The sequence below is a fragment of the Grus americana genome, chromosome 14 (assembly GCF_028858705.1).
Source record: "Grus americana isolate bGruAme1 chromosome 14, bGruAme1.mat, whole genome shotgun sequence".
Classification (NCBI taxonomy): domain Eukaryota; kingdom Metazoa; phylum Chordata; class Aves; order Gruiformes; family Gruidae; genus Grus; species Grus americana.
In genome coordinates this window covers 19,074,876-19,101,721 of record NC_072865.1, presented here as the reverse complement: position 1 = coordinate 19,101,721, position 26,846 = coordinate 19,074,876, and the positions used below count along the sequence as shown (strand labels likewise).

The 26,846-nt window shown below is 47.1% G+C and overlaps 1 protein-coding gene across 2 annotated transcripts in view; it reads left to right on the top strand.

Annotated features, from left to right (window-relative positions):
• ETF1 (eukaryotic translation termination factor 1) overlaps positions 1-24,251 on the top strand; it is a 28,357-nt gene extending 4,106 nt beyond the window's left edge. For both annotated transcript variants that reach the window (XM_054841889.1, XM_054841890.1), the window contains exons 3-11: positions 11,571-11,746; positions 12,529-12,668; positions 15,976-16,114; positions 17,047-17,237; positions 17,768-17,897; positions 18,653-18,808; positions 19,399-19,463; positions 20,502-20,649; positions 22,116-24,251. In XM_054841889.1, the coding sequence (XP_054697864.1) occupies positions 11,571-11,746; positions 12,529-12,668; positions 15,976-16,114; positions 17,047-17,237; positions 17,768-17,897; positions 18,653-18,808; positions 19,399-19,463; positions 20,502-20,649; positions 22,116-22,198 (1,228 nt within the window). In that variant the 3' untranslated portion in view covers positions 22,199-24,251. The remainder of the gene's footprint in view (positions 1-11,570; positions 11,747-12,528; positions 12,669-15,975; positions 16,115-17,046; positions 17,238-17,767; positions 17,898-18,652; positions 18,809-19,398; positions 19,464-20,501; positions 20,650-22,115) is intronic.
• Positions 24,252-26,846: the final 2,595 nt, after the last annotated feature.

Here is a 26,846-nt window from a genome sequence, read left to right as displayed (position 1 = left end):
GTCTTGAAAATGAGAGCTTTCTTCCTGCGAACGGCTCCGCTCGGAAGCGGATTACTAACCCCTCCGCTGGGCAGGTGGGCTTGCTGACCCCGCGTGAGAGTGCAGCAGGTGCTGGTGCAGGGTGTGGAGCTGCATTAGAATGGTAAAACCTTCAGGAACCCGCTCCCTTGAGACATCTCTTCTGCCTTGAACTCAATGGCAGGGCTAGACTTGTGTTGAGCAGCAGCCCTTATGAGTTATTTTACTGAAACAGGGAAAGAGGAGGCGAAGAGAATGGTGTCTTTGAAGGCTCTGTCTGTAAGCACAACTAAGGTTGCCAAACAAGTGTGGTGAAGAACGTTTTTTTCAAATTAAGTATTTTGGAAGGTGGGGGAACACCTTCCTGTTTTTCTGCAAATGCAGAAACTAAGTCTGAACAAGTAACTTACTCTGGTTGTAACTGGAAGAAATCAAGGCAGGAGAATGGAGAAATGGCAAGAGAAGGGGAAGTCTTGGTGTCTCCAGAGCCATGGGAAAGCAAAGCGATGCACTTTCCTGTTAGGGTTTGGATTCCGCCAAGTTGAGATTCCCATCTGCTGTATGGGAGAAACCAAACGTGAGGCAAATAAAAAGTCACCAGGAAGGACAGAGGCCTGCAAATGTGTGGGAATTCCTGCAAAGTGACCCATAAAGTAGTTCTGCTTGAGTGTGGAGAGGCTGACCTGTCACTTGGACATAAATGATTTGCCCAGCTTGTGTTGCAGAAAGCATCATTTGCAGCCGGGTTCTCCTGCAGTCCCCCCAGAGCCTTGCTGGCCCTGATGGAGGGGCCCAACTTTGGAATTAGCTTCAAGCTGCTGCTGTTTCCCAGCCTCGTGCGCCAGGGGCGGCAAGCTGCTTGGGAGAAGGTGGGTGGTAGGCTGCGCATGTCCGCGCCTTGTTCTGGGGTGTCCTGGGATGACACCACTTTTGTCAACAGGCAAGTTGACAAGGCTGAGACCTGTTTGGACAACGTGGTGGTTCTGGAGAACAAGATAGTCTTGGCCTGTTCTACTGTTAGCGTGGTGGGACTGTCCAAAGGTGACCTGAAAGCCCACCTTCTTGTGAGATAACACTGCGGCTGTGAACGCTGCAGCGGCGCTAGCTGCTGGGATGCGTTTAGGGAGTAGCTGGGGTCAGGTTGCAAGTAGATGTCCTGTACGGGTTTGCCTTGTTCCTGATTTCTTTTGAACAAAGTGCTGGGAAACCGGTGGTGCCGGGGTTGTATTGTGCTGCATCGGTGAGCTGTATTGCTCTCCTGGATTAGGCCATGCAAATCCTCGGTTGTTCCTGGGAGCATCTGCAGCGCTTGGCTGTACTTGGCTCGTTCTGCTGATAGCAGGTGCTGTACAGCTTCCTTGCGCTGAAGTTGCTACTGTGTTGGAATAACTGTTGAATAGTTGGGTGTGGTAGAATAGTTGATTCTTAACTCCGGAGTGAATTCCTCTACCGCACCGTATACACATATAAGATGCAGTGCACCCTATATAGTGGTGTACTGTATCTTAAGTGACTGTAACAATGCCACCATGTCTAGGCAAGTATCAGTATAACTATCTTGTCTTTAAGTGATGTCACACATCAGGAGGAGGAGTTGGCGTGGTCTTTCATCGCTGTGACTGGTGTCTGGCCATGCTGCCAGAGGTGTGTTGGTTCAGAGGCTCCCTCTCCTGCTCCCAGGCTGGCAGCAGATCTCTTTCCCTACCTTCTTTATCGGGATCTGTTTCTCGCTGTGGCTGTGCCTTGCGTCTGGGCTCTGGGAAACAGTTTAACCGTTGATACAGAATCTGTTTCTGCAGAGCTGAAGCTTTCACCTTAGGATGCAGAGTATGATGGAGACCTTGAACCGGGCCTGGGTGAGCTGGTTGGTCTGTGAAGGGCAGTGCTGTGGCGAGGTACTACTTGGCTTTCCAACTTGTGCTGTGCTAATTAGCTTGCAGCGCTGATAGTGCTAGTGCCAGCCATGGGATCTCTCCACAGCAAGCTGATGTCTCCAGTGGACCTGCCTTTGCTAAAAGTCGTCTGCTGTGGCTGGAGTCTGGGCTGGGCCAGCCTTGGGGTAAACGGCTGTCTTTCAGTGTGGGCAATGTGGGACAGGTGAGCGTCCAAGGACAGAAGAGTAGCGTCTGCGGGGGGCACGTGGAATTTATCTTTAGTGACAGTGAGTTTTCTGCTTTGGCTTTATCATCCGTCATTAAAGTGCAGAGTGTTTAGGGAAGAGGTTACGATTTACGTTCTTACCTAAGCCGAAATACTTCCTCGAAGTAGTGCTTTCTCAGCCCACTTGTCTTAAGGGTGGTTCTAAAGGAGGTCACGTTTCTGTTGCAGAGGTAAAGGCTATAATATTAATACTGCCTTTTGTTTCTGGTAGCGTGAGGAGGAGGAGACACCTGCAGAGATGCCAGACTAGAAATAGTCCAGGGCAGAAGTGACACCCGAGGGCTCTGTGGCAGGTAACGGGGTAGGATGTCCTGCAGCTGCTTGCACGCTGCTTCCCTGCTCTGGCTGTTGGAGTCTCTTCAGGCTGCCCATCCCCATAGTGCTGGGCTTAGAAGCTGAGTATGGATTTCATGAGAGCAGGGCTGATCAGACCTCTCGGGACTGAGACGGTGTCTCTTAAGAGCTTGTGTTTTGGTGGTGTCGAGGGTGAGTGGTCTGAGAGCTGCCCTCTCCCTGTGCCAGGTGAGAAGGCAGCCAGAGCCGAGGAGAATGTCCCAAGGGTTGCTGACATCCTGCCGGTTGCCTGTGTCTAATTGTTGTAAAACATTTCCTGGGCTTTCTCATCTGCCTGCTCTACCTGTTCCTTTTGAATTATAGCAACAATTAGGAAGTGCTGTTTCAAGAGTACACACTAGCAAGTGGCAGAAAATGACCCGATCTGGGAGAACGGTTACGTGTCAGACAAGAACTCTAGTAAGTGTTTTATAGCCCCTGGTAGTTCGACAGCCTGATACCCTCTTTTACAACTGCGTGAATCATTAGTGAACAGCGTGATTCATCCACAGATCATCATTCACATTGAGCTAATGAATGAGCCCCTGACTGCTGAAGACAAATGACGTGGTAGAAGATGGGAAATGAGCACCTCAAAAGAGGACAGACTTTTTTGGCTTTGTGGCAACTGGATTTCTTTTTTCTCCCCCCGTTAGCTCCCTATTCCCACGTAGCTCTGAGGCATTAACATCTTAACAAGCAAATCTGGATTTGTTGCTTCAGTCCCTCAGTGTACATCTTGTACCCAACTGGCCCATTAGCATAATGCAACAAGTCTTTTAAACTTGAAGCATTAATAATTGGAGAGGGAGGAGGGAGAGCAGGGGAGCTATGGCAAAACTGAGCCTCCCAGTGAGTCACAAATGTCTGAAGTGCAGAAATGTCTGTTCCACTTACCAGTAATTGGGCATCCGGGCTTTCTGCATGAGGTCAGATGCAGCCAATAAGGCCTATTCAAAACATGCCTACGCAATTATGTTTTGTGATGTGTTGCCTTTAATCCGAGGATTTCAGAGTGGCATTGATTCACCTCCCCTGTGGGGTGTGCAGTATCCACTTGTGCTGGTTCAGTGCTCTTTGGCGGTAGAGCCATTCGGAGATGAAGTCGGGATCTGCTCCTGGAGCTGCAGAACTCATTTGGGAGCTGGGCGCTGACGGTTGCCTGAGCAGCAGCCACGCAGTGTCGGACCTGGCTCTGACTGGGGATGGGAGGAAGCTCGGAGCATGGAGCTGCTTACCTTGAGCTCCGCACAGGTAGTGTGCGATGGACCAGTGGGCAAGGGCTCGCTGTTACCTGCTACCTGTGCAGCCTTCGGACATGTGATACCTGGCTAAAGTCTCTGCTCTGTGGAGACAGAGGTCTGTGACCTTTCTGTCCCTGGGGAGTGATGTGTGCTGAGCTCAGGAGGCAGATCCTGGCCCCAGGCCAGCGACTGCTGAGGGGGGAAGCACTACCTTGCCTGACCCTTGGTGAGACGCTGGCCAGCCTTGCCTCTGCTCCTTTGCTGAAGCAGCCGTCTGCTGCCTCCCTGTGGGAAGCTTTCCCTTGCTGCTGAAGCAGGGGGTGCACCGAGGAGAGCAGGCTAGTGTCTCTTTTCCAGGGTGGGTTCTGGCTCGGTGCTTTGCTCCCTAGCTTGCACCTGGTAAGTTTGCTTGGCATCTGGGGGCTTTTCCTCTTTGAGAAGGTCAGTGGGTTAGGGTAAGAGGGCAGAATACCTTTTCTGGACAGTCGTAATGTCTGCGTTCAAGCTGTTTCTCATTACACAAAGTGCTTTTTCTATCTCATCTGCCAGCATTACAGGAGGATGATATACAAGATTCCTGTCTAGGGCTCTGGGACAGAACTACAATGCAAGAGCTTGGCATTGAGTGAGCTGCGGTGGCAATAGCTGCGTGGCCTCATGCTGTGCAGCTAAGTGATTTTCCTTTGTCCAGAGTAGAGGTGGCATTCAAAGACTGATGAGGAATTAGTTATCTGGAGTGTTTCTTAGACTCAGGAGAGGGGGGGTTGCTTTCTCCAATTAATGCTTATGCTGAAAAGTACTTTTGATGAAAGAATTACTTGGTCTCCCGGCTCTGCGATCCACTCTGCCCCCATCTTGTGCTTTTTCTGTGCTTCTGAGGTGGCGCTGGATCCCGAGAGGTCATCTCTGCCTTGCTTTTGCTTGGGAACTGGTCTCTGGCATATCTTCATACCCTTCTTTTGATGACTTGGAAATCTTTGAGGAACAGCTTGTATTGATGTTGCCTTTTAGTAGGTGATCCAGAGTTCTGGTGTATGCTGTGGTGAAATGCAGAATGCCTCTGAGGTGGGGATTGTGAGGTTCTTGTTGGAAAAAGTACTGCCAACAGCGTGGCTTTCAGCTCAACTTTACATTGAACTCCAAAGGATCTAATGGTAGGTCCCATTGTCAGCTAACTGGTGTTGTGTGCTCTAAGTATCTGTCCAGCACTCGTCTCCTGCTTGAGCTGTGCTTTGAGCCCATCATCTGAACAGGGAGTGGGATTTCATCTATTTCTGATGGAGGCATAACAAAAAGCTGTTGCTTCTCAAGCAGCAATTAGATTGAGGCATGTTGGCTGTGTTTGTTGCAAAGCATTTGACCGATTGTTCTCGCAGGCAATGCCATCTTTGGGTAAGCTTCCAGATGACGCTGCCTCTGAAGCACTGACGGGATCCTAGACTCTTAAGATTGTCTGCTCTTTCCTAGCAGGCTGACAGGATTTCCAGGAAAAGTTACGTAGCTTTTGCATCTGCTGTTGTCTCTCTAGACTTGGCATCTCAAGTGGACTTGAGCCACTTCCTATTTGATGAAGGCTTTGTCTTATTAGAAGACATTAAGTACTTAAAGGGCACAGCTATGACCTGTTCATGTACTTCACAGCTATAATTCATAAGTTGTAAGAGCATACGCGTAGAACTTCCCCATGGCAAGGTCAACGCTGTTGCTTACAGGGCTTGTACGAATAGGGTGTGTCTAATGGCCTGTGTTCTGTAAGGGAACCCAAGCCAGCAATTTTGTACTTGCCTATACCAAAGGACACTTACTTTTTATAGCACTTCATTCAACACCTCTGCTCAGATACAGGATCAAAAAAACCCTCAAATATTCTTTGCTTATATCACTGCTTGTGTGGACCGTGCTCTCAATTTAGTCCTTTGCTGAAGTATCACGGGCCTGCAGTGCTGTGTGGATATTTGTTCAGAAGCAGCTCTCTTCTCTTGGACCTGTGGTACGTGCCTGGTAAAGTTCTGCCTTGGATTGCATAGATATAGCTGGCATCTGTCTTGCAGCTGGCTGCGGCTGTGTCAGTGATGTTGTAGCCATCGTATAACTTCAGTAGTCTTGGCTGTCCAGGTGGCTTGGCCTCCTCGGTGCGTGTGATGCCTGCCCAGTAATCCGCAGTCCTCTAGCATGGAGACCAGCAGGTGTTACCTTGGGAAGGTAACGTCGCTTGAAGCAGTATGTGGCAACAGTTATTTCATAGAAAGCTTCCTAGCTGCGGTATGTGGTTAAGATCTGATTATCTGAAAGCTGTGTTTGCTCCATGCTCCTGGCAGTCACGTATGGGCCTCATGCTCCCCTTGGTTCCTGGGGAAAGCAAGACGCTCGTGAAGCTAGTGCCTGTAAAAATAGGCTCATTTTGAGTCACAGAGAAGACTGACCTTCCTTGCCTCTGTGTCTCCACATTACATGGTGTGCTATTAGTGTAAAATGGTTCGTTGTGGAACAACTACAGCTCAGCTGCTGTTTGTCAAGTCTCTGCTGATACCACAGGATAGGCCAGTGACTGCTATTTATATAGCACGTCTGTTAAATTAATGCTGTCCCTTGCCAGCGCATATCCCAAGTTCCAGGAGACAGGTTGAATGACTGTTCCTCCTCAGACTTCTGGTTGGGATTGCTCTTGTCTGCCAAGCTGAGGGTAGCTGCAGTCGGTGCTTGCTGGTTTGGTTTTTGTGTGGTACGTGGCCACACAGGTAGCCGTTTTACTCACATAATGCTGTGTAAGGTGGTCGGAGTCTTTTAGAAAACAACTAGACCAGTTTCTGGTTTCAGCTGAAAGCTGAAGGTCTAAGGATCTGCTCAGCTGTTCCTTCTGACAGGCAAAAGAGTATAAACCGAATCCCTGTAGATGAAGATGGCCACCCAGAACAGGAGGCTCAACTACCAGCTGTAATGAAAACCGTCCGTGGGGTATACTTGGCAGCTCATTTCAAATGTGATACACTGCTCGCTTTGTGCGTTTGCCTTCTGTTGTGGTGGCTTCCTCATGCTGAACCATAAAACGCGTATGCAGTGGGCACTGCTCCTGGTGCCAGGCGTGGCTTGGGACTCGGCACAGCAATCCAGCTGGTGCAAGTGTCTTCTGTGAAATCCCTGCTCTGGCTTCTGCAAGGAACCCAACGGTTCTCTTCTTGGTCTGCAGTACCACAGTTGGTGCGAGGCACGGCGAGATGCTGGTGGGTCATACCTCTCAGCCAGCGCAGGGAGATCTTGCAGGGAAAACGAGCTGCTTGGATGCCGTTGTACCTGCTCGCAGGAATATTGGCAAAACTTTTCCTTTCAGCTTTTCAGGGCTAGGTTAGCGATGATTCAGCGCTGCACATGCTGCTGCTCGCTGTGATAACTCACTAATGTTTGCTCTTAGGCCTCTCTGTGACTGGGAGAGCTGTTTGGTTTGTGCCACAGTTGTCTGAAATTCAAACTGTAGTAACATTGAAGTTTTAGTAATAGAACAGGCTGTCCTATCCACAAACCTCCATTTTCTAAAGAACTTGCTGTCTCGAGAGAGCAAAACATGCTTTGTTTTGCTTCCCCCTTCCCCTGAACAGCTGTCTTGGCAGGTTGAAGGAGCGAGGTTGGAGCCCAGCTGCAGTGGTTTAGGAGCAAAATTGGAGCCCTGGTCATCATCTTCTATCCTAGAGATACCTAATGCTGGTACCTTCCAGGCCATGCTAAATCTGAGCTAATTGCCAATTACTGGCAGGGCTGGCACAGCGGTAACCATAGCACCCAGGCAGTGAAGGGTTTCTACCTTGCCAGAGGTTGGCACTTAATTGCCCCCTTGTTTCTTTGTAGTGCGTGGACAGGTGCCCTTAATGCTTTTAATTGTTTTCTCCAGTCCCTTGTGCAGTGGCACGTGTCGTGCTGTCCTGTGCTCCTGGATGGCGGGTTTCTTACAAAGCAAACATCTCGGAGCATTTCGGGTCTTGATGCACGTACTTGCGTTACGATGGCAGCTATTTGGCTGCTGTGCAGGCACTCCTCAGCCCAGAATAGGGACGGCAACTGTCTCTAGCTGCTTAAAACTTCCTGGCTCAGTTCAGTCTGAAAGCATTAGCTTCCAGCTGATGTGGTATAATTTGTCTTGGGTGCACTAAAACCAGAGGGGGGAACCTCTTAGCAATGCTGTGTTTTGAAATCGGGACCCTGCTGAGCAGAATATAATCTGGAGTGCTTCGGGTCCACCCTTCCTGCAGGAGCATTGGGGATGGTACGGGGAAGAACCAGCTCATTGCACGTTCGATCCCGAGCTGCCAGTGTGAGCACTGCCCTTAATCTAGATTGATTACTTAATTGTTCACTGTAACAATTCTGTAATGAAGTTCTGTCTGACAGTGTGCTCACTAGAGGATTCGTGGTTGGCAACAGCCTGCCAGGCAGCAAATGTCCGCTGTGTGCAGCAGAGCCTGTTGGTTTTAGAGGTCTGCTGTTTGGGAAGGCCCCTTTCGGGAGGTCGCACTCAGTGTGATTTCCCCACCTTGTTCCCAGAGGAACTGTATTCTAGAGCCCAGCGCGCAGCTCGTCTAGCAGCCGTGGAGCAGGAGGCGGCATGGGATTTTGCAGAAATACCTGTTGTCCAGGCACAGTGGCTGCAAAGACCCATAGGAAACCTGGAGTTTGCATTGCTATGCAGAGTAGCCTATTTTTTTTCTAAGTGTGTTTGAACTGCAGTTTTCTTAGAAACTCTTTGCTCCATTTTGCCTTATTGAGGTAAATTTAACAGATGCAGCCGCAGGTTTTCAGAGCTTGCTGTCCTGCAGTAGGGTCACGTACAGAAACCAGCTTGTTTTGAGAGGGGGAAAGCTGCTCTTCTGCAGTAGGATAACAAGGTCTTAGTAGTGTGTGAGGGAGTTCTGTGGCCATCCTTATCACTTGTGTGCAGATCTGCTTCAGCTGGTGCCTTGCTGGTCTCAACCTCTCTGGGATATGATCTAATTTAGTGATCAGATCCTGCCCATGTGCTCGTTTAAGGAAGAGGGAGATGAGCAAGGGGTGCTGACTGTTACCTTCAATTAGCTGGCTGCCTAATGAACTGCTAGGTTGGGTGGATTAGCTGTACCCAGCAGGCGGCAGCAGCAGCGTGCCGGCAGGGGCTGCCCCGCTCGGGGTGTTGGGTGCCCGGTGACACTGGGTGACAAGCTGGCTGACTCCTTGTGCTCCAGGCTCCAGCAGCCTGGGACGCCCTGAGGTGCTCTGGCTGCTGCTGCTCCTGTGGAAGGCTGCACGCCTGCTATTTTGCTGGATTCTGCAGGAATTGGTTAGTGCCTGAAATAGCTTTGGCTGAGTAAATAGTGGTGAAAGAATGTCAAACCCAAGAAATGCACTTGATGTTGGTAGTGGAAGGTGCTTTTGGATATAAATCCAGGCTGGAATTTGCTGAAGGGTTGGACCGAGCACAGCACTGTGCTGTGTTAAACTAGTTGGAGACTCAAATAAGGGAGAATCCATCATCTAAGAGACCCTTTTCATTTACTTGTTTGCGGTAATAAATCACGAGGGCTTGTGAAGTCCGCTGTATTACCTCGGGTAGGGTGCTTTGGGCAGGGTGTTGCTAAGGAACAGTGATTTGACTGACACAAGTGACTCTACCTTATAGATAAGACACTGCGTAATATAAATAATCACCAGTTACAGTGGCCCCTTCAAGGTGTGGGTTTGGTACAATGCAGGCGGCTCACAGTACGCAGAGTTGTGCTCCGGCCAGCAGCTCTGCTAATGCTCGTGTCAATCCGGCCGGTGTTTCTGGGGCAGTGGAACATAACACGAGGCCAGGGGCTGGGATTTGAGGGGTGGCTTGCATTGAAAAACTACAGGCACCTTTACAAGTGCTTTTTTGCTGAAGAATTGGTCTTGGGAGGGTACACCCAGTCTTCCTCCTTGCTATTCCCACCTGCTCTCCTAACTCACCATCTGCTCTTTGCCCTATGTCATCAACACAGGAACAAAATCCCATGAAATCTCTTCCTAGCAGGAGAGCCATGGAGTGTCCAAGGGGCACAATGGTCCCTTCTCCCACCTGAAACATCAGGATGCCCTTAGTTCGTGCAGCAAGTTAGGCGTGATCTGCAGAGCTTTCTGATCTCTGGGAAGGCTGAGAATCTCTTCTTTCAGAGGAAGAACTGAACTGCGTGAGCTTGCCTCAAGAGTGCTACTTTCAGAAAAGTCGGGAAGAGTTGCTTTCATTCTGATCAGCCTCTTGCTCAAAGGAGCCTGCTGGGAATGATAGGCCATTATATCTCCCCTAAGGCTTGTGCTATTCACTGGGGTAGCTAACTGCTTTAATTGAGTGGTATATGGAGTATTCTTGGCTGGTGTGACCTGGAAGTCTGATAGCTGTCAGCATGGCTCAAAGCTCCTTCTGGGAATAATGCGTGCGAGTGTCTCTTCGCGACTTTCTTGATTAGTGTGTATGGGGATCTTGGATATTAAAACCAATTAGTTGTCTTTAAGGTCAGGGACTTATTTGACCTACCAGCATCCGTTTCAACTTGGCCTGAATTGAAGATCTTTGGAAGAGGGCTGTGCAACTTTTGTAAAGAGGCTAACGAAGTGATGCTTTTTAAAGTACTTCCCTGCTGTCTCTGTAGCCCAAACACTTCAGGCAGGACTCTGGTGCGTGACAATCCGAAACGGCAGCAGGCAGGTACTGTGTTAGTCTTGTCCTGCCGTAAGAAATGTAAAAGACCAAAAGCCTTTTTTTTTTTTTTTTTATGGTGGAAAAGCACTTTGGTGCTCTGACTCAGAATCCTGAGTAGAGGTTTTTTTACAGAGCTTAGCTGGTTTGCCCTTGAGAGGGCTAGAGGATGTGATGAGGCATTTGATTTTTATGCCATTACTCTAATGTGAAGTATAAGGTCTGGGTTAAATTTGAGACAATGCAGAAGCAGCACTTCAGACATCTGGGATACTTTGATGACAAATGGGAGGTGGAAGGTGGACAGGAACTTCCCCGTTTTTTTGGGTGGTTTTTTTTTTTTGGCTTTGGATGTATTTGAACTACAAGACTGCTTGGAGGATTAAGATTTCTGCAGGATCCACCCCAAAGCTGTAGGAAAAACGAATATCAAACTTGGGTTTTTTTCATTTAATTTAAGCCAGTTCTGTGATTTGTGGGGTCTTATCTCCTGACTCTGTGCCTCGGGTTGGTGCTTCTGAACTTGCAGTCATGTGTTTAAGCACACTTTATTTAAAGCAGCTGCCAGAGTTGCTGAGCTTCTCTATAAAGCAGAGTGCTGGTGGGGTAGTAGAAAAGACTAACTGGTACAAAAGGATCCTTCCAGTTCAGCTTTCTGTATTAATCCGAGGAGAACAAAGTGTTAAAACAGCACTTGGGCTGGCTAGTGCTCCAGCTGTCTGAGAACAAATGGAATGGGCTTAAAAATGTCCTTAAAATATGTGGCTGCATTGTTTGAAATAATCTCTGCTGGGGAGCTCTTACATGCCTTTAGCTTGCAGACCCTTAGCCTGTACATGCATTTTTTTTTTCTTTTCCAGAGTAGTATCCCAGGTAAAATGAGCAGCTTTTGGAGGACTTGCTTGGTAGTGGCTAACCTGAACACTTGGTTATGGAGTCAAATCCTCTGACGAGCCTGGTTTTGTTTTCTTTTCTCTCCCATGACTGTCCAGCAGAAGGGGAATTGCACTGATAACAGTGAAGCGAAGCATCCTTGGGGGGAGGGAGGAAAGACAGCTGCGTGCATGGAAGATGGTAGGAATACACTTGTTGCTTTGGCTGGTGGCTGCTCACAACCTCTCTTTTTCCTTTCTCAGCAATGGTACCAGCATGATATCGTTGATCATTCCCCCCAAAGACCAGATTTCGCGAGTGGCAAAAATGTTAGCGGATGAGTTTGGCACCGCCTCCAACATTAAGTCTCGAGTGAATCGCCTTTCAGTACTGGGAGCCATTACATCTGTACAGCAAAGACTGAAACTCTATAACAAAGGTAACTTCTAGCTTGTATGGATGCTGGCAAACTTCCCTTACATGAAAGCAGCCTTAAGTTTCCTGCATTATGCAGTTTTCTGCTAATCAAATCTGTTTGCCTCTGCTGCTGTTTTGCACTGATGTTCCAGGTAGGTTGCCCATGGATCAGGGGTAGACTTTGGGTCCTTGTCTTTAATAAGCAGGCTCATGATTCTGTCCTTAGCAGTGCTGACTCTTCTAAACTTGGCCAGCCTTAAGAGCTATTCCACAATAGTTCATTTGCATTAAACTAGTGGTTTTCCATCAAGCAGAAACTTTTGTATGCCTTATGCATGCCACTGTGCAGCTACTATCATTTGGGAAGGAAACGGACCCAGGCCATCTAAAAGGAGTTCATTGTTACTGTCTTAACACTGGCAAGTGGCCTTCATTGAGGTGGTCAGTCTATAAATCACTGTGTAAGAACTAGGGAAGCTTCACAGGGATGTTCAGCATTTTTCTGGATTCTATGAGCTTGCAAGCTCATGGGTTTAAGTCAGGTACATGTTCTTGCCCCTTTATCGTAAGCCTTTCCACCAGTGTTACCTTTAGCTTTCCTGCTCTAAGCTGTTCAGTATAGTTGCACTAATTTTAATGTTTTCCATTGTAGAGATCTGGGAGGGTATGAGGTGGGGGAAGTGGAAAGTAAAACACTTGGGAACTTCAACTCTGCCTTAAGTCTCAAGGCCTGGTAGTTGGGTTTTGATGGGTACAGCTTGCAGTATTTCCTAGTGATCTAAAATTGCATTGTGTCCTTTATAGTACCTCCAAATGGTCTGGTTGTTTACTGTGGAACAATTGTGACAGAAGAAGGAAAAGAGAAGAAAGTCAACATTGACTTTGAACCTTTCAAACCAATCAATACGTCATTGTATTTGTGTGACAACAAATTCCACACAGAGGTAAGAAGTCTCCTATTGCCTGCTGGTCTTGCAGTAGTCAAAGTCAGACTGCTTTGCTAGACTCACTGGGACAATCCTCGGCATGCTTGAGCCCACAATCTGTAGAACAGCAGGCTTTAATTAAGACATCCTGCTGGTGAAGCCACTGGATGGCTTGTGACTGGCTAGTGTTCACAAATGCGTGATATTTGCTGAAAGCGGTTGAGATATTGTCCAGCTCCTACTATAGCGGACTTTATGGCCCAGCTAGTAACTGCGGAGTTTGTGTAACCCACAGGCACGAGCTTTTCTCTGTAACTGGAGGCAGGGTTTTTTCTTAACCGTAGAGGCCCATAGATCTTATTCCAAGCCAGGCCTTACAGTAATGCCAAGATAATATTAGCGTTGCTAGGCTTGATATCAGATGTGTTAACTGAGACCCCTGATGGAGAACCGGCATGTGCCTAATCTGTCTGAGGTAAAGTGGGATTATTTTTATACAACATCTACTTATCTTTAAGTTACATGAATGGTTTGAGGCATATTTAAAGTAACGTGGATTACACTAGTCTTGACTGCATGAAGTCACTTTATTGCGTCTAAGTCTGTTTTGGCTCTGTTGGCAGTTGCAGAAGTCTCAATATTTGTAGTAGATGACTAACTGCCCTTCACCTCCATGGCATTCACCACGATAAATGTGTGGTGCTTGTCATCAAACCCGTGTGACGTGGGCTTGACGGGCCCTTCGGTGATGTAGTGCTGCTTGTTTGTGTGGGTTTTTGGAGATACGATCCATGACCGGGTCTCAAAGGGTAGGAGTAGAGGAAGGCAAGGTCTGCTTGTGGCACAGGTGAGGTACATCCCTGTTACTCTGTCTCCCCACCAAGGATGAAATCCCAATACATCTTTGACTTACCAGGAATAACAAAACTGCCCACAGGTACAGCTCTTGAGTTCTGCTGAGCCCACGTGTCCATAAGCAATCGAAAGCAAGAAGTAAATAAGAGAATTCAGGATAGAGCCAGAGGTGCAAAGCCAAGGGAGGTGGTTGTCCCTGCAGTTGTTGGCAGTGGGTGGATGGTGGTGGGTTGCTGTCTGCCCTATCAGGAAAGGGATTAATTTGGTCTTGGCTGCAGCTTCTGCCTCGGGGCACTGATTCAATACAGAAAAAGTAGCTGCTGCCCAGTGGGCTGTTCCCAGGAGGCAGCTGTAAATACTCTTGCTGGTGTGTAGCATTGCTCAGCAAGAGAGTGGCAATAACTTGAGAGGAATTTGTGGTAATTGCTGCTACTCACGATGTGATTACTAACAGCACCTTCCTCCATGGGCTCTTTGCTCTCCTGTGTCTTCCGAGTATGTGATTATTTTGCTTGGTATTGTCTGCGCTGCAGAATCAAATCTAGCCGTAAAAGCCTACTGTGTGCTATCTTGAGCAACGAGGTGACGTTAGCACTGAAGTCTAGATTTGCGTGTCTCATTTGGTTGTAGAGCCGTGCTTTTAACCCAGGGGTTCCCCCCCAACATGCAGCTAGAACTCAACAGATAGGGCATCTGGCTCGGTACACCACCACGTTTCTTGTGAAAGTGAGGGCATGTCAGGGAGCAGAAAAAGGACGTGGTCCTCAAAGAGGAAACTCAGCGCAGGCTGAAGGAACCAGAGTAAAAGCAATAGTCCCTTTTTTGTGCTTGATAGGTCAAACAGTGGAATTGCTGACATAAACTAATGAAGGGGAAACTGAGGGAATCACTGATCACTGCATACTTTATTAAAATCAGAGGGAATCAAGAACATCAGAGCTGTAGTCATCTGCTGCCTGGCAAGAGTATCTGATAAGATTTCCTCTAGATATTTTATTGCCTGTGTGAAACCGAAGTAACTTTCCAAGAGGGATATGAACCCTGATGTGTGTCTGAAGGGTAGGATTTACAACGACTTATTTTGATACCTTGGCCGGAGCGTTCATTCCAGTCACACGATTTGCTTGGCCCTGTCCCAGTTAAATAGATTGCAATGTAATATGCCACTTCCTTCTCTCATTCATCCCACTGCTGAGGAATTAATACAGAATATTTATTTTGGCCAGTAGATTCCATTAAAAGAAACAGACACTAAGATTTAAGCTTGAAAGCTGTAGACTTGGTTGTGTGGATTTTGGAGGAAGATGACTGATGGTTTTTATCCTTTCCATTCAGCCCAATAATCACGCTGGCAGGCGGGCAGGCAGTTAAAGGTCCTGTGCAGTAAACCAACACCATCACTCTTCAGTATTAAACTGGTGACTTAAAACAACCTGGAATTTGACAAGTTCTCCATCCTGCCAATGTGTTTTTGCCAGCCAGAAAGAGGATCTTGCTATTAACTTTTATTGGGCATGTCTAAGTGAAGAGGAGTGTGTGTGCGCTGGATCTGCCTGCCCGCTCAGGCTGCCCTTGGGGAGCAGCAGCTGACAGATGCCCTCCAAAAAGGAGTGTAGAGTTTGGGTACTGGTGGGTGTCCCACACCACCAGCACCAGGGCTGGGCAGGAAATTGGGCAAAGTACCTCAAAAGCCTCATTAGTAAGTACTTTAGTTAACTTAAATGACCTTATAGGATGAATTTAGCTGTCATCTTTAAAGGGAAGAAAATTGAAGGATAACTTCATTTTCCAGCACATGATATGACTGTCTTCTCTGTAGCCAATTATGCACAGGACGATTATTGTCCTTATTGCTGCTGTTACTTAATTCTGCTTTGTAAGGCTGAATTTGTCACAGCCGCTATAGATTTCATCAGTCTACCTTTGGGACTCGAAGTCAGCAGGTGCAGCAAACCGGTGTTTGTGGTAGCTGGCAAGTTGAAAGTCCGTATGAGAGCTTCGTAGTATAAAATTGAACTGACAATTAGCCCAATCGGTGAACTAAGCAAGTTCTGCTTTCCTGGCCGGAATGCTAGGAAAAGTGCTCTTCCAGTTTTGCCAACTGGCGAGGTGATGCAGCCTCAGAGAGGTGTGATGCATTTCACTTAACGCTTTCCAGAGTTAATCTTTAGGGTTTTGCTATTACACCTGCCTGAGACGTCATGTGATGAACTGGTAATGCTGTGAAAATAGTTGTCAAGCTTAAACATTAGCTTTCTTTCTGCTCTTGGCAGCATTGTGTGAGATTTGTTATTTTTTTACAACTAAACTAGAGGAAGAACAGCAGGTTCGGGAGCTGACACTATCCCAGATTACAATGACCACCTGCGGAACTAAAATGTATTGAGGTGTCTTGTTTCTGGTAGCCTTTCTGAACCAGGGTCCTTAATAAACTGGTGCTTACTGCTGATGACGTGGTTTTCTGTTCCAGGCTCTTACAGCGCTGCTCTCCGACGACAGCAAGTTTGGCTTTATTGTAATAGATGGTAGCGGTGCACTCTTTGGAACTCTTCAAGGAAACACAAGAGAAGTCCTTCACAAATTCACTGTGGATCTTCCAAAGAAGCATGGTAACGCGCTGGTCTCTCTCTACACTGTTTGCAGCAGAATATCGTGGTGTGGGATGTGAGGGTAGAAGCAGGGAGCTTGGCCCGTAGGTGTTTAGCTCTACTCACTTCTTTGCTCTCTTGAAATCTGACAGCAGAGCCTCTAGTCTGAGCCTTCTGTCAAAATTAATGAATCACTCTAATGTGCAGTTAATCTTCTTAAAGTGGCACTTCTTATTTCTTGGTGCATTTGAGCCTTTACGTAGTTTTGGGACAGTCTTAACTAAATGTTACTAGCACAAGTAGTAACACCACTTGGTAGTGTCTTTAAAGTTTGCATCTGATGGTGTCGCATGCGAACCACAGTGAAAAGCAGCACAGAAGCCTAATGGAGCAAGCAAAATTCTAGTTCCATTGTACGACGGTGTATTGTAGTGAGCCACTGAGGAATTCAGCAAATTGTCTGTTAGTTACTCCTGGTTTACCATCCTTCTCTGTAGATTAGGATGGGGCAAAATGAAATAGGAACGTCTCCCCCAGTATGTTTCTGCAGCAGAGGCTGCCGGGGTGCGTTGCATCAGCAAGAAAAGTATGTGAGGCAGCATAGCAAAGGAAATTGCTTTTAATGAAGGTACAAGACATAGAAAATGTGCACAGACGGTCAAAATCTCTATGGAGAGTTGCGAGTCTGTATAAAAAAAGAAAAAAAAACCGAAAACCCTAACATATTTCCCTCTGTGGATACATGGAGAAAAATCTCTGGCTGTGGATGAGTCCTTTCCTCGCGTGCTGTTTCAGTGAGTGCCCCTGGCTCTGCTTGTGGCAAAACAATTTCTGCAGGCTGCATCTGCCCTTGGTCTTCAGTTACTCGGGGCCCAGTTGGGACCGTGTACTAATAACCTTCCTGAAATGAAATGACTTCCAAATCGCTACCTCGCATCTCTTCTCTCGTAAAGGTAGAGGAGGTCAGTCTGCCTTGCGTTTTGCTCGTTTGAGAATGGAGAAACGACACAACTATGTAAGGAAGGTAGCAGAGACGGCTGTGCAACTGTTCATTTCTGGCGACAAGGTGAACGTGGCTGGTCTCGTTTTAGCTGGATCAGCTGACTTCAAAACTGAATTAAGTCAATCTGACATGTTTGATCAGGTGAGTGGCCTTTTCTGAGCAAAGCCCAAATGTTTAAGCTGTCAGTAGTAACATGGTGATACTAGCAGTAGCTCTGGTATAAGACGCATGTCGGGAGGAATGTAACTTTGGTGTCTTCAGTGATTTGATCAAAGCTCAAAATCTAATGTATCCTAAAGAGCTCTCCCTTTCCTAATACCTCCTGCAAGGAGGTCAGATCTCCTTTCCTTAGTAACAGTGCTAATAAGAAATCTGTCCTCCCTGGCTTGGAACTGGCATTCATATTCTTTGTGTTCTCAAATCTAAAGTAGAATCTTTATTGGAATTAAACTCCACTAAACCTAATCTCTGTGTCCCTGTTGCCTGAAAATTGTGCTTCAGTATTAAGCATTCAGGGGTGCCTCTGACTCAGAACCTCTGCTTGCGAGTGAAGCAAGATAAATTAATGCTGTGAGTCTCGACGGGTACTTGTTCTTGTGGCGTTATGAAGTAGTCTTGTGGCAGCGCTGTGTAATAGACTCTCTTTCGTGTCTTCTCTTTTTCTTGTTTAGCGGTTGCAATCCAAAGTGCTCAAACTAGTTGACATTTCATACGGAGGAGAAAATGGATTCAATCAAGCAATTGAGTTGTCAACTGAGGTCCTCTCCAATGTGAAATTCATTCAAGAGAAGAAACTAATAGGTATGGGACCACATGTTGAGCCTTCTCCTAAGCCGAATATGCCTGACTGAATATGCTGATGTCCTGGCTGTGCCTCTGTGTGCTGCCTCAGCCTTGCGAGGCTTTGAGTTGGGCACAGCGTGACTTTCAGTGATTCTTTCTGTTACCTGGACACCTTCTCAAAGCTGCAGGACTTAATGAGACTTTAAGGAGTGGGGGTTTTTTGTTGGTGTTTTTTTTCCCCACCAAACTTGTCAGATCTTCCCTGTTTATCCTTTCATCAGAGATTGCCTTTGTTTCAGGTCTTCTGGGGACATTTGGGGGTGGGAGGGGAAAAAATATCTCCTCAGATTTTTTGCATCTTCATCAAGATGAGAGTTAAGATTTATTCTGGTTTAAGATGGCAGTAGAAACGATCCGTTGTTTGAGTGTCAGCAGACACATTGCTAATTCAAAAGCATGGGAGAGCAATAGTGACAGTAGCTACCTTACACTGAAAGGGGTGAAGTTAAATAGTGCCTGCTGGTGGGTAGGTCCGACTTACCTTCGCTGTGAAACAGCCTTCGATGGAGTGAGATTCCTGACGGACATGACTTTCTGCCGATGAATGTTCTAAATTACATGCTTTGACGTGTTATCGTATCCCCTGCTTTTCCTTCAGCAGCATTGCAGTCTCCTTTTCCAGTTTCTTCTTGCATTCAAATCGAGCTTGTTTAAAAATCCGCGTGGCACGATCAGTGTTCGTGACTTTCTCTTTCTTTGTATCCTGGCTGCAGGACGATACTTCGACGAAATCAGTCAGGACACGGGGAAGTACTGTTTTGGCGTTGAAGATACACTAAAAGCTTTGGAAATGGGAGCAGTAGAGATACTGATAGTCTATGAAAATCTGGATATAATGAGATACGTTCTGCACTGCCAAGGCACAGAGGGTAGGTAGTGTTCCTACGAGACGGAAAGGTCCCTGAGGGTTTAACACCTAAGCCCTCTCACTTGGGTAGATTGTGCTGGAGGAACTCCCTAAGCAGATCTTTACAGACCTGATCAAGGGGATGCTGTGTGGGCAGGTCACTAACTTGCAGCTTCCCGGCTGCTCTGGGGGAAAAGTGAACCTAGCAAGCTGCCACTGAGAAAGAATTGCAGCGCTGGGGTGGCAGCGTGTCACAGAGCTAGCATGGAACCCACCTTTCGGTTGTGTAAGTGTAAATGTGATACCAGTGCATTAGAGAGGGGAGGCTGACTTGACCCTTATGGCCAGAAACACAATTCTCACTGACTGTTGACAAACCATATGTTTAACAGCAGGACCTCTGCCTTTTTGCTGTCGGCACTACAGTTATTCTCTACTGGTGTGTCCTGTTTGGTTTCTCATGGAGCTTCAGCCAGAAGGAAGGGCAGTGTCAGTGTCCAAACCCTCTGTATTGTAATTGCTGGCTGTTCTCAGTTTCTTGCTCTCTTTAACCTGCATCTGGTAGTCTTATCCAACCTCTTTTTTTTTTCTTTTTTTTTCCTCCCTTCTCAGAGGAGAAGATCCTGTATTTGACACCAGAGCAAGAGAAGGATAAATCCCACTTCACAGATAAAGAGGTATTTCAGTTTGGGGGCTTGTAGATTTGTTCTCACTGTACTGGTGCAGCATTCTGAACATCTGAGCTTAGTTTGTCACAAGCACATGAGCATGACGACCTTTTTGGCACTCAGAGGAGACTTCAAGACGGTGCCTGTGGCTCTTCCCTTTCACCTTCCACGTAACCCCTGGATTCTAGACTTGCTTTTCTCCAGTTTTTCCTGCTGCCACTTCCAAGGTTGTGTAAGTGAGTTGAAGTGACAGGCGATACGGGGTCTTTGACCACCGTAAGAGTTTGGTAGCCACTATGCAACATGCAGGCCGAGGTCCCAAACCATTACTCCCTGCTTAACGTGCACTGATACAGTCAGTACGGACCAACTGTGACACTAGAAACTATTACGCAAATTTAAGTGCAAGGGAGTGTTTGCTTCTAGATATATTTGAAACGTGGATCTGTATTCGCTGCCTGCGAGTTTCTTGCCTGTGCGGGTCAACAAACGCTGTCGGGGCAGGGGGTCTGTGTTACTTCGCAGAGTAAGCTGGGCAAAAAAGTTCGTCCCTTGCAAAAAGGGTGGTCGTCTCTGCTCACAGTAGAACTGCTGGGGTAGGCATTTCCAGCCACCTTCCCTCTTGGCGGAGTAACTGCTAATTCCTTCTGAGCACAGAAGGTTTAAGAAACAGTGTAGCATGAGGTGAGAGTTGAGCAGAAGAATAAACAAGACATTTTTCTCTCCCACTTCTGCACTAACTTCTGTAGTATGGAAGCCCAAGACAAGGCCTGTCAGTATTTAATTTCTTAGCACAAGGAGCCTTCTGCTTGTGCCAGCACGTGTCCGCTACAGATGTGTCGGCAATGCCTGCTGCCTCAGCAAGCGTGTCGGGCCGCGCCAGCCTGCGGAGCATGAAGGCTGGAAGGTCTCTGTCTTAGGGCCGGAAAGACAGTGGTGATGTTTAAGCCAAAGACAACTTCTGGTATGAATTTTCTCAATACCTAACATGCAGTGACCATAACATTTTTTGTATTTTTTTTTTCTCCCCCTCAAATGTCTACGTAGACTGGCCAGGAACACGAACTGATAGAAAGTATGCCCCTTTTGGAGTGGTTTGCAAACAACTACAAGAAATTTGGAGCAACATTGGAAATCGTTACAGACAAATCACAGGAAGGATCCCAATTTGTGAAAGGATTTGGAGGAATTGGAGGTAAACTGCAAGGGAAAAATGTGTTTTGTCTTTTTTTAATGGTTGATTTGATAGTCTGGTGCTACCACAAGTGGAAAGCTAAACAGATTGATCTTACTCCTATTAGTCACGATACCAGTTTAAGAGAATCTCATGTTCATCGGGGATCTCCAGGTGAATTTGTTCCATATTCAGCAAGATGGTGCTGCAAGTTAGGCAGCTGTCACTGACTGTTCCTCAGATCCCTTTGTCCTTCAGAGTGCTCAGAGGGTGGACTGTCCTTCTTTCCAGCTGCTGAATTTCAGAAGGGCCATGAACTGCCTCACTCTGTCCCTGCACAGTTGTTGTTTCGTGGCAGACTGTGCCCTGCTGTGTAGAAGTGGTGGATGACAAACACCAGCCTAGTTTCTGAAGCAGCTGGATATCTGTTACTCATCTCTCAGAACTTCCCTGGACTTTGCTCCCCGGTCTTATGCTTCTTTTCAAAAGTATATTTAGCCCAACTTCATGGAGAAATGAGGCTTCTGAAATCCTTCAGTCCTCCTCTTGAGCTCACTGACCAGTTTCAGCTAACTGGCAGAGGCGTGGGTAGCTCATGTGCTTCAGGCTCACAAAAATGTTAGCAGGGTAGAGCAAAACCAGCTGCTGTGCTCCTTGTTCTCCCCAGGCTAGGGATTCCAGGACAGAGCTGTTGCTCGTTTGCTGATAAGCTGTTGCTACTTACTGTGTTTGGGTTGATGGATGTAAACCAGAGATGAGCGTATTGTAAAGAGGAATGTCTAGAGGCCAGAGAACACCGATCGGAAGGAAACGGGCTTCAATTGTTCGGCTATGTAAGGAGCAACAGGTCTCCAAGTTTTCAGGGTTTGTAATTCCTGGAGCCCTCCCTGTCCTGCTGGCTCCAGCCTCTTTGCGTGGGGGGATACTCTTTGCCACCATGCTCCGGTCTCTGTAGACTTGAAAGGAAATACTCCTTGAATACCCTTCACCTAAGTAAATGTTTCCAGGGGTAAAGGCTTCCCAAAAACCCAGGTTTGTGTTTGGGGTGGGAAGAGCCCAGGAAGTCAGCCACTACGTAGTGCCTTTACTCCACTCTAAGAGTTACTTCTGTGCCAGCTGCCTTGTGAATTTAACAGCTAGGCCTTCGCCTGAGCCGTTCTGTTAGGACAAATGATCTCTTGGTGGTGTTTCTTTGGAGATACGGCTCTCCTAGAATAGGCTCAGCTTTTCCAGACAAAAGCTGGCCTACGTTGGGAAGGTAGGTATTTCTTCCGTTTGGCGATAAATTGCATCAGGCTGTAACAGGGATGTGGCACGTTCACTGTGTCTGCTGTCAGTCATCGGTTTGAGCCGAGCTTGCAGTCCGAGTGCTAAGTCAGCCTCTGAAAATTTAATTGAGGAACTCTGATGTGCAGACAGTAAACTGCTTAAAATGCCTTTGTAGCTCTTTGAATTTTGAAGAAGCTAAAGCGTGTTGTTTTTACCAGGTATCTTGCGGTACCGAGTGGACTTCCAGGGAATGGAATACCAAGGAGGAGACGATGAATTTTTTGACCTTGATGACTACTAGGTAGTCGACCTGGGTCCGGCAAAACGTGCCTCGCCCCTCCAGCATCCAACCCAAGGAGCAAACTCATGGTGGAAAACACAACAGATCCCTGCCTTAGAATTGGAACATTTCCAGAACTTGATCCACAAGCATTGGATATAAAAAAGCAAAACCCTACACTTTGATTTGTCATAGTGTCAGTACAGCAGCAAACTACTAAGTTCCTATATGCCACTTCGGACTAATTTAAAAAGAATCCCAGTTTTTACTTTTACTCAATGGTGAAATTGGTTGCTCTTGTATTTTATGAAAATGATTTTTTTAACCTTCATGATACATTAACTGCTGTAAACCTCTTCCTTCAAAAAAATTAATAGAAGTAAGATCCTACTGGTTTGTTTCTTTTTACTTTGATTGGAGAAATCAATTGCTGCATTTTGCAGCAGCGTGACCCATTTACATGGCATTCTCAGCTTAGACTGCAGAAGAAGAAATGTAATGAAATCGGAGCCATTCATTCTCCTCAAAAGAATGAGAAGGCACTTACCCAGAGTGCTAGCTTATAATGTGTGGCTTGCAAATTCAGATGGTTTGGGGAGGCTTACCAGCCAAACGTGCTTTAATCTGTTTGCAGAAGCACTGCTCTTACAAACTAGGAAATGCACTTCATTGATTGCAACGAAAATGCTGCTGAAGTCTTGGGCTTAATTTGGATTTGAGCAGTGCAGCCTTCAGGATTTATTTTTTTTTTCAGTTTTGACAAAAATAAACATATGATTTAAGTGAAGTAAGGTACACTTTGCTTTGTTTTGTTCCTCAGTAAGTTTTTTTTTTTTTCTTTTGGCTTTAGGACTGCGTAAGGTTTCCTTGATTATGTGAATTTGAACCCACAGTTCTTTAAGGGAAGCGGGTTTTTTGCAGGAATAATTAGTAAGTGGAGTCCTTGACGGAAACCTTAGTACTGGTGTGTTTGGAGCATTTGATACTATACCTTGAACGTTAGCACAACCCACCGGGGACATCCATCTCCCAGCACTAAGGCAGTCTGTTGTATTGGCTCACAAGCGTCCCGTAAATCTGATGCTGAACTCTAATTGTGCCCTTAATGGGTTAAAACTCCTGGTTGCATCAAGACTCCAGAAAACTTTTTGTCACGCCCGCTATATAGAATGCATTTCAACCTACTAGAAATGGCTAAGGGTTTTTCAGATGGGTCTGGCAGGCAGAGGCTGAAGTGAGCATGAGATAATGCACAAATCTTGCTTCTTTTTGGGGGTTACTGGGCTCTCTGACGGGCACTGACATCGCTGTGCCTGCTCGCTCTGCTCTTCACCGGCTCCGGCACTCCTGGCGCATCGGTCGAGAGCAGCTTCTGTTCCAAGTTGCATACCTGCCTATTTTTTTTTTTTTTCTGATAATCCTGTTTCACTTGAATGGAGGGGGAGCTTGTCTTAAAACTTCTGCCACACTGTTCTTTGAGGTCCAAAAATTACTGTCATTGTGAGCAATAGAATTCGTAACCCTGGTTTATAACTTGGCAGATGGCTTTGCTGTTGAATTCACATCAAAGCTGGAATCTCTCACGGAAGGTGTGACTGGGACGGCCGTGGATTTGTGCAAACCCAGGTTTGAGCAGGTCTGCGGTCTTCACAGCGGTGTGCTCTGGATTTTGCCATTGTAAATGGGTCTAATGTGACATGACAAGACCAGAAAAATTGGATGTAAATTTACATTTTTTGAATATACTGCTTGTTGTTTCACATGATACATTAGGGTATGCAGCTCCTTTTTGTAGTTTTTATTTTTACTATTTAAGTTTGGAAATGATGCCAAATTTTTGTATTTCTTTAATCAATGTGTTCTCTTCAGTGATATATATTGCATTATATATTGATGTGTATATCAATATATACTGATATGTATTACACTTACACATACAAACACGTTAAACGGGGGTGAAAAATCCTAGCCTTCGCATACTATATAGCCTCTGCAGAGAGATCCCAAGCAGTGATATCTTGGTGTTGTGATGTACAGAAATGGAGAAGAGTATTAAACCATATTTAAGAATATAGTACGGACTCCTGATTTATTTTCTTTAGTCCAGGGAACACCTGCTTTACTCTCAGCTCGGTGCCAGCTTCAGGTCAGTGCTTGGGTTCTGAGGTAGCTGTCTCGTAGTTGGGCTTGAGAACATCCTGTTTCTTCATCGTTCTGAGTTGTTCTTTTATGCTGTAGCAGAAATCTAACTTCAAGAGAGGGGAGAAAACCTCAAGAACCCAAGTTCAAAGAGAGTTGTGCTGTGAGTGTCACCTAAGGTGGTCTTCTGAATAACTGAGGCAGCTGAAAAATACCCTGCAGATGAAGAAACACACCCTTAATATTCCAGTCACAGAACACCAGGGCATTTTTTTTTTTTTTAAGAAGCCTTTTCTGCCCTGCCTTTTAGTGCAGGACACATCCGCATGGGAAGTGTACTTGCTGCCTCTGGTTTGTTTTTTTTTTCCTGTGTCCGAGCCAGGTGTCTGGATGACTTTCCAGAGAGGACCTGCCTCCCTCCCTAGCTGGGGAGGTGACATGTGAAAGATATCATTAATCTCAGGAATTTTAAGGGATGCTTTAAATCACCTGCCGGCTGGTCATGCCTAGCAGCCATTCTCTGGCTGAGACGCAGCATCCACCTTCTTGTGCCAGAGGAGAGACAGGATCGGTGCCGTGTAGCTGTTTTGCCCGTTGCTGTTAGGTGCAGGCTCACGCAGCGATGGGTTTTCCTGGGAGCTCAGGCAGATTTTGGCTGTTGTACTCGCTGCTTCGCGCTGCTGTTCTGCAGCTGTAGCAGACGGCAGAGCATGGCTCACAGTCTCCGGATAGCAGGAGTTTTGGAGAGGTGACGTTTCTGCTGGAGCAGAAATAAAAATGATGCACAAACCCCCTTTGCTGCATGCATCTCATGCTGTCTGCAGCCTCGGTACAGAAAACCGATCGCCGCTGTTCAGCTCGTGGTGCAGATAAAAGCATCAAGCTGAGATCAGCACAAAATATTTAAAAAAGAAAAAAAAGAATCCCATCAGTCAGCACATGTCACAGGAGAAGCTATTGCTTGCAGAAGACTACCCACGCAGTCCCACCAGTTGGTGTAACCAGGCATGTGGATGTACATTGTTTTCAAAAAACCAGAAATATTTCTGTTAACCCTTTACTGGCACCAACAGCAAACCTGGTTTCTGCTTTTCACTTTCTGTTCCAAGGGAGGAGAAGGAGCAGGGAAGCCTGGCTGCTGCCGAGGGATGCCCAAGAGCTGCCTAATTCGGCGTCACAAGCGTTCCGCGCCAGGCGTGCTTGGAAGCCGCTCTTTCCTCACGTGCTAACCTTCTTGCCTGGTCCTCGCTTCTCTTCCCCTTCACGTTTCAGTGAGAAAACACAAGCGTGTCTAGCCGGCGGAGCCGTGTGCTGGGTCCCTCTGTGTGCGCGTCTGTCCCCTCCAGCTGGCCGACCGCGGAGGGGCTCACACCTAACTCCTCCCAGAGGCACTTCGCACGTAAAGAAAGATGAGGCCACTGGAGAGAAACCTGGTGAAGCTATTTTCTTCCTCATACCTGCTCAAAAAAGGTCACGGGGTCCCTTTAACCCTTCAGAAAGCAGTTTCTGTCCCAGTTGCGGGGTCATTGTTAGCACCCCGATTGTCTTGTACGTGAAAGCGCTGATTTACAGTCATTTTTACTTTGCCTCAAATACTGCAGAGTCACTGGTGTCGGGGCGGGTGGGTTCTGCCCCGTGTATAAACGTGATCATCGCTTGCAGGGCTCTCACCCGCGAGATTCGACCACCTTTGGCACGCTGGGGTGCGGCAGCGTGGAATGCGGAGGGAGATCGGCGGGGCCGAGTTTCCACAAGTGATCGGCGGGTGCAGGTTTGTATTGGAAAGCTGGGCAGGATGGCTTCCCGCGTGCCCGCTCTGCTGGGGGCTCTCAAGTAACGTTTCCCCAGAAGGAATCCAGTCTTCGTTAGCTGGGAATCAAGAGGAGACATAAAAGTGTCGTTTCCAGTACGTGGCACGGAGCCGCTACGCTGCACCTCGGAGAGGTTTAAAGCGCGCCCCGAGGGTCCCGTCCCTGTGCCGTTGCACACCTGAGCTTGGAAGCAGCGTGTCGCTGGGCGCACACTGCCGCAGCCAGCTGCGAGGAGGCTCACCTGAGCGCTTGTAGCGGATGATCAGCTTCTGCTTGCTGTCTGAATGCAAGCTGCTTTGGTTTTTTTTTTTCTCTCGTGCCAAAGGGCTTCAGCTTTTCTGAACGCTTCAACTGCACGTGCCTTACACCCTCGGTAATACCCGCTGAATTTTTATGTTGTGTGCAGTGAGTCCGTACGGCTCTTACTGCGTTCCCTGGTTCGGTTCTACGTTGGCACTGCGTACTCAGATCCTCTGATAATGCTCTTTTTAAACGCTACTTTTTGTATAGCTGTAATTAAAGACAGAATTTGCCCTTTCTAACTTGTTATTTCGGGAGCTGGAGCCCAGCCTGCGCTGTTGTTGCTAGCAGGCTACAAATGCCATTGTCCTGGGAAGCCGAGCGCAGCCGGCGGCGCTGAAAGGCAGCTCTGGAATTTCACTCGGCTATTTTTAGTCGGTGGTGAAAAATTGCACTTCCACTACTTTTGAATCTTTGTC